Source organism: Leopardus geoffroyi, chromosome B1 (assembly GCF_018350155.1).
Source record: "Leopardus geoffroyi isolate Oge1 chromosome B1, O.geoffroyi_Oge1_pat1.0, whole genome shotgun sequence".
NCBI classification, from domain to species: domain Eukaryota; kingdom Metazoa; phylum Chordata; class Mammalia; order Carnivora; family Felidae; genus Leopardus; species Leopardus geoffroyi.
Genome location: NC_059327.1, coordinates 105,096,297 through 105,110,469, shown reverse-complemented (window position 1 = coordinate 105,110,469; position 14,173 = coordinate 105,096,297). Strand labels below are relative to the sequence as shown.

At 38.6% G+C, this 14,173-nt stretch overlaps 1 protein-coding gene and 1 long non-coding RNA gene across 5 annotated transcripts in view; one reads left to right on the top strand and one right to left on the bottom strand.

Annotated features, from left to right (window-relative positions):
* Window positions 1–1,704: 1,704 nt before the first annotated feature.
* SEC24D (SEC24 homolog D, COPII coat complex component) overlaps window positions 1,705–14,173 on the bottom strand; it is a 107,381-nt gene continuing 94,912 nt past the window's right edge. For all 4 annotated transcript variants that reach the window (XM_045469000.1, XM_045469017.1, XM_045468992.1 and 1 more), the window contains exons 21-23: window positions 11,911–12,102; window positions 9,059–9,148; window positions 1,705–2,539 (exon numbers count right to left, since the gene is read on the bottom strand). In XM_045469000.1, the coding sequence (XP_045324956.1) occupies window positions 2,399–2,539; window positions 9,059–9,148; window positions 11,911–12,102 (423 nt within the window). In that variant the 3' untranslated portion in view covers window positions 1,705–2,398. The remainder of the gene's footprint in view (window positions 2,540–9,058; window positions 9,149–11,910; window positions 12,103–14,173) is intronic.
* Window positions 2,474–8,093, top strand: LOC123593337. Its single transcript, XR_006710268.1, has 3 exons — window positions 2,474–2,556; window positions 3,629–3,813; window positions 7,876–8,093. It is a non-coding gene; the product is annotated as an uncharacterized LOC123593337 (long non-coding RNA).

Sequence of the window (14,173 nt, the reverse complement as noted above, 5' to 3'; positions counted from 1 at the left end):
AGTCCTGTCACTTACTGAAATCAGTTTGAATGTCTTCATTTTGCCTTTAGGATTAAATCTAAACTCCCCCTTGACTAGGACTCACTCTTACTATCCCTTAGGCTTTATCTTTTGCCACTCTGTCTCTCCCTAGTAAGTTCCAGCTAAGTTTAAGTTCTGCAAGTTTCTTGAAAGGGTGATATGTGCTCTCTCCCGCTCTGAGCCTTCATACATATTTACCAATACTCTCATTTACCTGGCTAATGTCTACTAATTCTTTCAGGTCCCAGCTTTAATATAACTAATGGGAAATCTTTACTGACTATATACGTGCCCGCTAGCTAGACTAGGTCATATCACATATACCTGATTTTATTTCTATGTTACATATGTAAATATATATTATAAATATATATATATATATATATATATATATACACACATAAAATGTATAATATAAAATTTATATATGAAATAACAAAATACTATGGCATGTCACAGCATTTATGAAAACTACTGTAATTATAGAGATGGAGAGGATTTTGTTTGTGCTGCTCACTGTTGTCTGTCTCTCCAGTAGAGGGCATAGCGTCTGGCACATAGAAGATGTGCAATAAATATGTGCAATAAATAAATATGTAGAACACACCACCTCCCAGAATGGCACACTCTTTGAGCATCTAATTACTTAGTAGGTTCTTCTTTCAACTGAGTGGCACCTTGTCACTTCTACATATTGTTTCTGGTCTTCTACCCTAGGGAACATACAGAGCAATCAGAGACTTATCTTCGAGTGAATCAAGGAATGTGCTCTGGGCTTCTAGTTCACATGGAGCATGGTGCCTAGAACTGAACACGCATCTCAATGTGGTTTCACCTCAGAGTAGCTCTACTCATCTGAGAGGTTATTCTGGTAATAGAGTAACTTGAGATCACATTTGCTTTCATCTCACTACAGATTCATGCTGACAAACTCCCTCGGTTCTGTTTTAAATACTGTTGTTTCCAAGGAGCATCTGCATGTTCATTTTTCTGGACACAAGTTCAGGATCATACATTTCTTCTTGTTAAACTCATCCGAGTCAGTCTGAAACATCATGCCAGTTAACATGGGAAGAGATTTTAATTCTGTCAGTGTATTTGTTATTCTATTCAATTTCATGACATCTACTGATTTATAAATAAACCTTACTAGGCATGCAATCGTAGACAAGGTCCTGATTTATTCACTTCAAGTCTATCTCTTCATCTATGAATGGGGCTGGTAATAAGATTAGGGTTGCTGTGAGGAATAAATGTTCTCAAAACATATAGTGCACTTCTTACAACATTATATGTACTCAGTATACTTAACTCTTATTATTTATTCATATCACTAGTATCAGAGTTGAATTAGGGCGGATACAGGACAGATGCCTGTGTCATACCACTCAAAACCACTCTCCTAGGTTTATATTTATTTATTAATAATGATCTCATATAACCCATTTCTATTATTTGCCCATAAGGACATACTGGAGAATTTTTAAAAATGCAATTCTCAAGTACATGGTCTCTTATATTTCCTAGACTGATTTATTCACCTAACACTTCCCAACCCTCAAAAAAAAAAAAAAATAGTTTTCCCCATTTTTTCTTAGTGAGCCTTGTAAACAACTTTTATCCAAGACACAGTAAGACCCTTATTTTAAAATCTCAAAATACCTAAAAAATGATCTCTACCTGTAAGAGCATATGAAGTGATTTATTGGTACTGGTTAAGATCCATTATATACAGGTAGAAACCCTCAAAATTGTACAGAGAACCATTAAGAATATAGATAAAGACAGTTTTATAGACAAAACAACAACTGGAAAATAGTTTTAACATACACAACATATAATTATGAAAAAAAAATGTAGAACACAAATTGTTCTACCAAATAGATTCCAAGGTTATTAAAAGTCTGCTATGCAAACCTTAAGTTGAAAAACATGTTCAAGGGGTGTTACATGGTTTTAAAAAATTAGGTATAATGTAAAAATTGTTTTTTTCCCTCACTGCAAATGGGAGAGCCAAGACAACTTTTTACCCCAAATCTATACATTTTGAAAAATAATTTATATGTCTAGCACAAAGAAAGAAAATTAAGAATGTTTACAGTTCTGTAAACTATGCCTTTCATGAAATGCAAACTGTATCGATTTTAACAGTTAAAAATTGTGCAATCAGAAATAGACTGTTCCCTTTAAAAGGTACCACTGTACCTTCATTGACTTTATACCTGAGCACCAAAGCTGAAGTCCTAAATGTCCTCTTGTAAAGCTATTTTGAAAATGAGCAAGAAATCAAAACTAGCCTGTTATCATCTGGAGAATTAGGCACCAAGAAGGAGATGATCTCCTTAAAAATGCAACATCAACAACAGAGAAGATTCAATTAATTAAGCAGCTGGCAGATCTCTTTGTGAACACAACAAAGGAAATCCACATAAGATGATCCTCCATAAAGTCCTTTGTCTTCTACCAGGTACTGTCGGAAAACCATTTCTGGCTGCTCTCGCTGCTTTACTATTGTCAGCTAGGAAAAATAACAAGGTAGGTGATTTATAAACATTCTCTGAATGTGGCTCAATTATACATGCTTCAATTTCACCCAAATTACATAATGTCCACCGTGTGTGAGTCCTTGTAAAATGATGGGACAGTGCTTATTATCTAGAGTGGAGGGAGGCACTGACCCCAAAACCATAAAAACCCAAGACCTACAACTGTAAGTTCCAACAATGAAACATGAGAAACCATTATGTGAAAGGCTTCACAGTGGTAGTTAACTATCGCTTGAGCCTTAAAGGATAAGGTAGGATTTCCTTAAGGATGGGGGTGGGGTAGGGTTTAGAGAGCATTCCATAACGGGGTGCCATGTACCATGTGCCAAAGACAGACATGGCTAGATGTGAGTTAACAGTCTTAAAGTCAGTGGAAGGTTAGGGACAAACTACCTTAATGAGTCTAAGCTTTTGTAGGGGTTGTGATCCAGTGAAAGTGCTGCAGAACAAAATGAGACAGTGAACTGGTAGCATACAGAATGCATTAGGAGTGAGGGAAGCTAGGTAGGAAGCAGTTGGGAGGTGTCTAGGTGGGAGATGGTCAGGACCTGAATTACAGAGCAGTGATGGTGGAAAGGGAGGAGATCTGAGAGGCACCACCGAGGTGGATCGCACAGGGGACTCTTGTTCCCTGCTTATAGAAATTATCTAGGGCCGTGCTGTCCAGTACTGTAGCCACCAGCTATGTGTGATTATTGAACACTTGAAACATGGCTAGTCTGAACTGGGTTGTACTATAAATGTAAAATACACGATGGATTTCTAAGACAGAGTAGGAAAAAGAAAATGCAAAACTCAGTAACTGCTTATACACGTGGAAATGATATTTTGGATATACTGGATTAATAATATATTATTAAAATGACTTTTTTTTTTTTTTTTTTTTTTACATTTTTAACATGGCTTCTAGAAAATTTAGAATTACATCTGCAGCTTGCATTATTTGGACAGTGCTGCTCTAAGGGAAGAAGCGCAAGGGAAAGAAGCCCAGAAGGGGGTAGCTTTGTCATGAACACTTGGAGCCCTTCTATCTAGCTGGTCCCTACTCACTCCTGTTTCAGGAAGTCAGAGATGATGGTCTGATGACCTGATTGAGCTATGAGTGGAATTAATGGAGCCACACATGCAAAACAATGTCCCCCTGCCTGCTTCCTGTATAATTTGGAGGAGCCATGGTATCCCCTCACTTCCTCTCACCAGGTGAAACCACCAGAAAGGTCTGCACTTACCAGCTGCAGCAAAGAAGGTATCTGCCATTTTGACTAGGAGGGCCTGATCCTCCCCACTTTTGCTTTAGTTATCAAGCAGGATAATTTTGTCAACACAGTTTGCTTTTTTCCTTTATGTTATTTTGGCCTGGGCCCTAGGCTGATAAGCTTTAAACCACCCCTGACCTGATTAAAATACAAAACTGCTGCTGCTGCTGCTGCTGCTGCTGCTGCTGCTGCTACCACACAACTCAGCTAATTCTATGTGGATATGGACACGTGTGATGTCTTGGCTTTCAGGTGTCAGTGCCTGGCACGGGGAGGCAGCACGGAAACAGCTATGTTGGACAGGTGTGCTCCACTCCAACATGGGGGAGCAAAACTAACCTTCGAGGGAAACTTCTCCAAAGGAGTTTAAGACTTGCATCCTGGTGAGGCTGAAGCCAAGGCCATTTTCTTTTTTACTGGTGGTATCCACTTTTTCCCACATGCCACTAGGATTCTACTATTGGCCGTGATGGGCAACGGCAATGTATTTGGCCTCAATGAAACAGCCCAGGCTGAGGCTGGGCAGAATGAGACATTATGAAGGGAAGAATTTGAGGATCCAATTTCTTTAGAATTTAATTTCTCTATGGAAATTAATGGGAAGAAGTTCATACTACACATCTGAGGGGTATTCTCTGTTGCTGCCATTTTCCCATGATGCTCACTGTAAAACCTCCTTTGATGAAGTGTGTTTGGCTATGATCTGAGGTGGGAAATAGAATAGGAAATGAATTTCAGCCTTGGGAGAAACTGAGCTTTAAGTAACAAATATCCTGCTGTACCATTTGAGTCTCTACGAAGTTGAGCCGGCCACCAGTCATTCCAGGATGGCACAGAAACTATAGTGGATGGTCTCAGGAAGCAGATTCATGGAAGTATGGCAAACTGTCTTAGCTGTCTTGACATGTAGGTGGTCTTAGGTCACACAAAGATGAGGAAAAAATACTGGGGTGGATTGGGGAATCCATATTTTATAATCCTTCTCCCTTTACATTTCCATAGGGAGGGACATAGCTTTGTAGAATAGGAAGAGAATATTAAAATGATCATTGCTGGTGTCCCTCCCAACCTCTTAGGTACCCTCTTCATGGAAGTACTATTTCAAGTGGTCCCAGTTTATATTTTCCAGGTCACAGTACCAGTGGCCTTAAGGAATCACTGTCCTTCAGGGGCACCTGGGTGGCTCAGTCGGTTAAGCGTCTGACTTCGGCTCAGGTCATGATCTCACAGTCCATGAGTTCGAGCCCCGTGTCGGACTCTGTGCTGACAGCTCAGAGCCTGCAGCCTGCTTCAGATTCTGTGTCTCCCTCTCTCTCTGACCCTCCCCCATTTATGCTCTGTCTCTCTCTGTCTCAAAAATAAACATTAAAAAAAAATTTTTTTTTTAATTTTTTTTTTCAACGTTTATTTATTTTTGGGACAGAGAGAAACAGAGCATGAACGGGGGAGGGGCAGAGAGAGACGGAGACACAGAATCGGAAACAGGCTCCAGGCTCTGAGCCATCAGCCCAGAGCCCGATGCAGGGCTCGAACTCACGGACCGCGAGATCGTGACCTGGCTGAAGTCGGACGCTTAACCGACTGCGCCACCCAGGTGCCCCTAAAAAAAATTTTTTTTTAAATAAAAAAATTTTTAAAAAAGGAATCATTGTCCTTCAAAGCCATTCTCATTTCTCATTGCCTGCCTCATAAGAAATAGATAAATGATGAGAGTGATTAGGGTGGCCCCCAAAGAATGAACTGAATGGGAAGAGAGCCACAAACACAACTAAGGGGAACACCAGCTCTTCTTAAGGGGCAGATAAATGAAAGGAAGCCAAAGAAAAAGTTCAGTGAGAAAGGAGCATCATAAGAATATGATGTTCTAAAAGCTGACAGAAGAGAACATTTGAGAAAACAGGTAGCATTTGATTTTGTAAATGCTGTAAAGGGACTGAGAATCAATTTCTTGGCAGTTTGGACATTTTCAGATAACTGGAGACATGGGAATAAGGAAATAGAAGCAGTTAACAGATGACTTTTTCAAGAAACATGCAATGCCTGGTACATTGCTAGCATTTGATACAAATTTGTAGAATGAAATAAAAGGAAAGGGAAACAGAATCTTGGAGAAAGAAGATTCAATGAAAGTAGATTTGAATAGCTTATAAACTAGAAAGAAGCCAGTGGGAGGGGAGTTATGTAGAAAACACACGAAGAAGAGAATGGCAAACACTTGGAGCACAGAGAACTTTGAGCAGGGCAGGAATAGAATTTATCAGTGAGACGTTTGAGGTAATATTCCCAGATATACTGTGAGAGAAATCTTTTTTTGCTCCTCCACAAAGTAAGACTTATGCAGACAATGATGAGGTCTAAAAGAGTCGATGGTCTGAAAAGCTAATTAGCGTAGCCTAGAAGATAGCAGTGGCTTCTGGATTTGATTTTGTGTTCTTGACCCTTCCAGTCCAGTTTTTGTTCTCCTATTCAACCTTGACTCTTTAGAAGAGATTTAAAGATTCTATAAATGTGTTTTTATTTCCTTTATGTAGTCTACTTTCAAATGTCAGAGACAAAGGTATCAATGCTGAGTGCATTGGAGTTAGGCCTGCATCTGCCCTGATCTAGCTCTGAGACACTAACCAAGTGAGTGAGCTCCTCTGAGTCTCACTTTACTATCTGTTAGATGGTGTTAGAGGGAGCTGAAAGGCAGCAGCTTCTAGCTTCCTTTCAACTCTAACATCTGTAGATCAAATTTGTTATACAGATAATATACCTCTTGAAGAGGCCAAAGAAATCTTATAAACAACAGATACATTTGCAAGTGGCACATAAAAAATCTGATTTAAGTATTCAAGCCAAAATTATTTAACATGCAACTGCTTTTATCTTATTCACATATATTCAGAGCTTATCCCAGATTGATTGATTGACTGATTGACTGATTGATTAAGTAGGCTTCATGCCCAGAACAGAGCCCAATGCAGGGCTTGAAATCATGACCCGGAGATAAACACCTGAGCTGAGATCGGGAGTAGGAAGCTTAACCCACTGAGCAATCCAGGTGCCCCCCAGGTATTTTTATAATTAAAGCCAACATGACCTCCCACTATTGGAGCAGGTGGGAGAAAGCAGAGAAACAAGTTTTATCTTTCCTAGACAGGAGAGGCTCTTGGGCACATGATCTCTATGTTTAGTCTAGACTCTTCTCTGCAAATGAGGCAGGTTGTGGGGATGTAGCTGTGCAGCTAGGATAAAGGTACACGGATCATCACTGCTATGTATTCAATACCAGTGCTTTTCAATGTTTGTTTCATGAGACCTTAGGTTTCATTACATGCCTCGAGGGTGTTCAGTGTCATGTGAAGAATGTGTTTAGTTTGAGCCTTCTCTGCCATCTCTAGGTCTTTCCCTAAAACTGAACCCAAGTAGGGGCACCTGGGTGGCTCAGTTGGTTAAGCGTCCGACTTCACCCAGGTCATGACCTCACGGTTCATGGTTTCGAGCCCCACATCAGGCTCTCTGTTGTTAGTGCAGAGCCTGCTTGGGATCCTCTGTGTGTCTCTCTCTCTCTTTCTCTGCCCCTCCTGCAAACATTCTCTTCTCCCCACCCCCTCCTCTCTCCCTCAAAAATAAACATTAAAAAAATTTAAAACTGGGGCGCCTGGGTGGCGCAGTCGGTTAAGCGTCCGACTTCAGCCAGGTCACGATCTCGCGGTCCGTGAGTTCGAGCCCCGCGTCGGGCTCTGGGCTGATGGCTCAGAGCCTGGAGCCTGTTTCCGATTCTGTGTCTCCCTCTCTCTCTGCCCCTCCCCCGTTCATGCTCTGTCTCTCTCTGTCCCAAAAATAAATAAACGTTGAAAAAAAAAAATTAAAAAAAAAAAAATTTAAAACTGTGTGTGGTGTGAAAATAGTTCTGGAAAGGTTCTGTGCTCACCGAGGCACCCTAGAAGTTATAAAGCTCTTCATTAGTTCAATTTACCTAAGCTCTGCCTAAAGTTGATGTTTGCATGCATGAATATCTTTCACAGTCAAGGATACTGACTTGGATTACTATCATATTTATGTTTCAGGGGAAAATGGCCCATAATATCCTGAATGTTGTAAAGGCCTGCGTCTAGGTGAATGTCTTACACTTCTGCAGGGAATAGCACCATAATAAACCACCATCATCTGTACATTTCAAATTCTAGGAGACTTTAATATTGAATCTTCTCAATATTAACTTGAGAAGGAAGATGGGTGAGTAGCTGGGACTTGGTAATAAGGCATAATTTTCCTGAATTATAGATATTTTATATTCTTTTACCCAAACTTGAGGCCTTGAAGGGCTTAGAAGGGCTAGGATAACAAAACTCAGAGATCACAATTCTGAAGTTATAAAAAAATTTAAAAAATGTTCTGAATGATACTTCTGTAATTAAGTAGTTTTAAGCACTAAAGCAGTCATTCCACAGTCTGTTAATGAAATCAGTTGCTATTAAGCCATGAAGATCTGCATGATTACTAAGTTAGTACTTACTAAAATAACCCATGGTTAACCTGTGGTGATATCTATTTTTTTTATGTTTGTATCTGTTAAGTGGGTAGATTTTTAAGGTCAGTGTGAGTTTTCTATCAAAGATCATGTTATAAAAATATAGGACATGCATTTTAAAAGTCTGTAATGAAATTAAAAAAAAAAAAAAAAAAAACTTGAATAGCCAAATTATGGAAAGAGCCCAAATGTCCATTGACTGATGAATGGATAAAGAAGATGTGGTATATATACACACGATGGAATATTACTTGGTGATCAAAAAGAATGAAAGCTTGCCATTTGCAACAACATGGATGGAACTAGAGTATATTATGCTAAGCGAAATAAGGTAGTGAGAAAAAGAAAAATATAATATGATTTCACTCAGATGTGGCATGTAAGAAACAAAACAGATGAACACAGGGGAAGGGAAGGAAAAAGAAGATAAAAACAGAGAGGAGGCAAACCATAAGAGACTCTTAAATATAGAGAACAGAGTGTTGTGTTGCTGGAGGGGAGGTGGGGGGATGGGCTAAATGGGTGATGGGCATCAAGGAGGGCACTTGTTAGGATGAGCATTGGGTGTTATATGTAAGCAATGAATTACTGGGTTCTATTCCTGAAATCAATATTACACTGTATGTTAACTAACTTGAATATAAATAAATTAATTAAAAAATAATAGTAAAATATTTTTAAAAATTTGAATAAAGGAAAAAATAAAATCTCATTCTTACCTTCATTGAATATGGCCTCTTTTGTTGGATAATACTCATTATCATTCTGAGTGTTTGAGAGTACGGGTTTCCAATCTCAGGCAGTAATGTCTAAATTTGAGAAATCAAAGTTAAGTTTCAGTGTAATCGGTAATGAGATTATTAGAATGTTAAAGTTAAAAAAAAATCCTTCTACACCATATATTTGATTTTTGGCTTAGTCTGTTTACCTAAAAACCAAAAATTGTGAAAAAATGCACCGAAAATTATTCATTCTTATTGGCATACATTTCCACTAATTTACTCTCCATCATTTGAAAATAAATATTGTCTGAAATTTGACACATGTACATCACTTAAATGACACAACGGGTATATGTTTTATGCAAAGGATATCTTTGGATCATACACCATGATGTTTAATCCCTCTGTACGATGTCTCTTTCAAGGCTTTGTCACAGGAGAAAAGGATGTACTTTATTCCTTCAGCGGATCAGTTGCAGGACCGTGAATCATGACCATGTTTAGAAAACATCATCCAAATACTACTGTTCCAAGATTAAAACAAACCACCAAATGCTGATTTCTCAAGGGGAATGTATCCCCTGAGATGTTTCTGAAATCTGGCTAATAGTTTATAAAAGATAACTACTGCACATGGCCTTCAGGGGACATGAAGAATCTGAATTTCATTTCTTCCAGTAAGACAGTAAAATTCAGGGCACCTGGGTGGCTCAGTCGGTTAAGTGACTTCAGCTCAGATCATGATCTTGCAACTCGTGAGTTTGAGCCCCGTGTCGGGCTCTGTGCTGACAGCTCAGAGCCTGAAGCCTGCTTCAGATTCTGTCTCCCTCTTTCTCTGACCCTCCCTCGCTCATGTTCTCTCTCTCTCAAAAATGAATAAACATTAAAAAAAATTGTTTTAATAAAATAAATGGGGAAAACTTGAAAAAAAATGTAGAACATTTTACCACAAAGTCTCAAGCCTCAGGAAAAGATCATGGACGGTATTTTTCACAGGAATTGTAAAAAAAAGAAAGAAAGAAAAAGGCAGAAAATTCATTATTTATATTTACATTCCATCCCCTATGTGTATTTTTTGACATTAAGGTAGATCTTTTTATGTAACAAACAACATAAGTATACGTCACATACATATTTCGAAGTGCCAACTGTCTCTAAAATCAAAGTGACATTTGCTTTTTCTTTTGTTTTATTTTTTTTGAAGAAGGTCGAAGGAGGCACACTGATATAAGCACAAACCTACTAATCTGCTGCTCTGTGGTAGAGAGACTGGTGATTTCATATGTACATTCAGCAAATTCAGCCAATACACATTTAGCACGTACTCTAACAATACATTGTGACAGATGAGGAGGCTTCCTTAAATTTTATATAAACATTCTTCAGATTCACAGTCCTTTGTCTATTGAACTTGAACTTTTTTATTTTTTAAAAATTGCATCTCTAATCATTCCTTAATTTTAACCACATGCAAATATCTTACTATTTCTAAGTCTTTAGAAATAGTCTCTTAATGGGATATGGACACCTTTAATTCTTTTAAAATATAAATATATATATGTACACACACACATACACATATATATATATATATATATATATATATATATATATACATGTACACACACACACACACACACACATATATATATATATATTTTTTTTTTTTTTTTGAGAGGGAGAGAGTGAGAGTGTGTGTGGGGGGAGAAGGGCAGAGGGAGAAGTAAAGAGAGAATCTTAAGCAGGCTCCACATCCGGCATGGAACCCAACTCGAGATTCAAGATTACAACAGTGAGATCATGACCTGACCTGAAGTCACGAGTCAGATGCTTAACCAACTAAGCCACACAGGCGTCCCCAAAATATATTTTTGACATTCATAACAGATATGCAGCTCCCTAAACTGACCACCTACAGAGGTGGAATTTTGATCCTGCTCGTTCCTCCAGGATATTATGTATTTACCTTCACAACAGAAATTGGGGAATTAACTAGACTTAATTCATCTTGCCATCATACAAGTGAGGCCTCAGGGAACAAACTATCTGCTGAGTTCTACATGTGAATTCGTAAGAAATGCACCATGAAGTACAATAAGACAATAACCTTCATAGCAATGGTGCTCATGCAACAATGGTCTACAAATAAGATTTGCGATAAATACTCTCAAACAAATTACAACTGCTGGTTTTTCCCAGGATACTTTAAAAATAAAGTCATTTGTATTCATTTTACAACAAATCCACAGTCTCTTTTGTAATGACTGGAGTATATAACTTATTTAAAACAAAGGGGAATAAAACCTGTTTTTGTGAGATTGTTATTTTGCAACTCATTAATCTGACACAGTTTTATTCTGTAGCTAAATATGGATGCAAGATTTCTGCTTTCTTTTGAATATTGAGTTCAACACCAGAGAAGAGTACCGAGTGTAAGAACTGAATTCGCTCTCTACCTCTGCCACTTGCTACCTGAAAGAACTTGTCTCCAAAGCTCAATCGATTCATGTACAAAATGTTGATGATGATGTCTGTGTCACTGATTTGTGACAGAATTAAATGCAATGGTGTATTTAAAGTATTTAGAGCACAGTGACTAACACATAGCAAATGATCTGGAAGTTCTGGCAATCCCTATTTAAAGACATATATTTTGGTTATTTGATAATACTTTATACAAATAACTTTATACCAGCTCATTGTTATTCATTAAAACATGAAATTCTCTTTCTTATAAAGAACTGCATGCCATTATCGTTTCTTCTACTTTGTATTATATGGTTGCACATGAGCACAAAACATTCAAGAGTTTGTGTGTTACCACAAAAATAATGAAAAAAAATACTTACCATATCTGTGTTCACATGTGCAAACGATGGCACGTTAAATATTCCTTGGATAAGTTCTGGTGGGCTACTAACTCCTAACCATAAGAACATGTTTAGACCATTAGCCAATAAGAATATCCCTTCTTCTGAAAGACGGGCCTCAGAGCAACGAATAGCAGCAGGTAGTGTAGTACTCTTGATATCTAACGTGTGCTGTGCAGGCAAAGGCAAGAGAGTTAGTAAGTGTGTTCTCCTTCCCTTCCTTTCTTCCCCTCTCCCCCTTTTCCTTTCACCTCCCTCCTCCCTTCTTTCCATCCAGGGCATATTTAAGAAATGCCCACCATGTGCCAGGCATTATTCTAGCTATTAGACAGTCACTGTTTAAGCTGCCTTGAACAGTTAATTTTTTTTTTTTTTTTTGGAAGAAATAAGAAGCAACAAATAAGAGAAGTAAAATACATCGCATTTTAAGTGGTTTTAAGTGCTTTGAAAAAAAGAAGCAGGAAAGTGGGATAGGGCATGTCAGTGCTGGTGCTGGTGGTTACAATTTTAAATAGGGTAATCCAAGAAGGCTTGTTGGGAAGGTAACTTTTTTGAGTAGACCTAAAGAGGTGAGAGAAGGAGCCATAGGGATAACTGAGGAAGAGCATTCCAGATGGAGGGGACAGGTGGTGCAAAGGTCCAAAGCAAGAGTCTGTCTCTGATGTTTCAGGATCATAAGATGAGGTCAGATAGAAAGGAGGGGAAGATAGTATAGATGACACTTGGCAAAGGCAGTAGGAGATTTGGTGTTTACTGAAATGGGAAATCCAGAGTGTTCTGAGTAGTGGAGGGATGGCCAGTTATTTTAAGAGAATCACTCTAACTTTTATGCCAAACACAGACTGAAGAAGCAAAGGTGCACACATGAAGGCTTGTTAGGAGAGTACTGCAGCAGTCCATGGGAGAGATGATTGTGCTTGAACCTGGGTATGACAGATGAGGTGGAGAGAAAGTGGTCAGAATCTGAATATTCTTGGAAAGGAGAACTGACATGTTTGCTGGTAAATGAGATGTGATGGATGAGGGAATGAAAGCAGTCAAGAGTGACCGCAAGTTTTGGCCTAAAGAATTGGCATGAGAGAGTAGTGGTAAATGGGGATGGAGAAGACTGCCGGAGAGCAGGCTTGGAGAGGCAATCAGGGCTTGGTTTAAGGTGCCCATTGCACACCCACAGAGAGATGCTCAATAGGCTCAGGATAGACACATCTAGAGTTCAGGACCCATATGGTATGGATGGACATATAAACATGGGTATCATTAGTATATAAACAGCATTGAAAGGTCAGATGAGGCCTACATGGGATTGAGCGTAGATAGACAAGAGAAGCTTCCCAAGGACTGAACCCCAGGGTAGCCTGACAGAAAGAAGAGGACAAGCTAGCAAAGGCAGAAAGGAGAAGTGGCCGGGTAAGCAGAGAAGCTAGGTGAAGAAAGTGTTTCTGGAGGGAGAAATAAACTGTGTCAGATGCTGCTGACAATAAGAAGAGAGAAGGACTGAGAACCGCCCTTTGGATTTAGCAACATGTCAGCCACTGGTGACCTTGGTAAAAGGATTTTATTGGAGAGGTGATGTTCTTATCCCTCAGAGTCTAGTTTCTCTGGCATACAGATTGTTGCCAATCCAACTTTATCTGAAAATCAATCATTTTGTAATAATTTATACCTAACATTCATATTGATTGAAAGAATTATAGCTTTCAATTTCCAACCTAATTTAAGTCTTTCTAATACTGACTGCATTGTTACTGAGAGCCTGAATACGAGTTTCAATATAAGAATTTGAAATAAGCCATCAGTCTTCCTCTCTTTTATCTCTCAATTATAAATTGAACTTGTTAGGTCTCAAGGGGAAAGGGCTTAGTCTAGATTACAGGGGCATTCAAGACATTAATGACTCACTTCAAATAAGTAGAATACATTGCAAAGTAAATTCTCTGAGGGCAAGTGAAGTTGGTCCCTTATACAACGCAGGTGCCCTCAAATATATGCTGATTTGTAAATCCTTAATTGTATTTGGTCAAGGCTAATCATAGCCATTCTAATGAAATGTTGTGACTCTTAGACATTCATACATTGTATAGAAACAAATACATGTGTGCACATGAGATCCCATACACAGATACAAATCAGTTGCCTTTAATGCTGTAAGGAAGATTTCTTGAACAATTGAAGCTTGGCTTGCTCCAACTTGTTACTGACTTTTCAATCTGCCAATGTGGGAATGAGGAAAAGAAAAGCAATC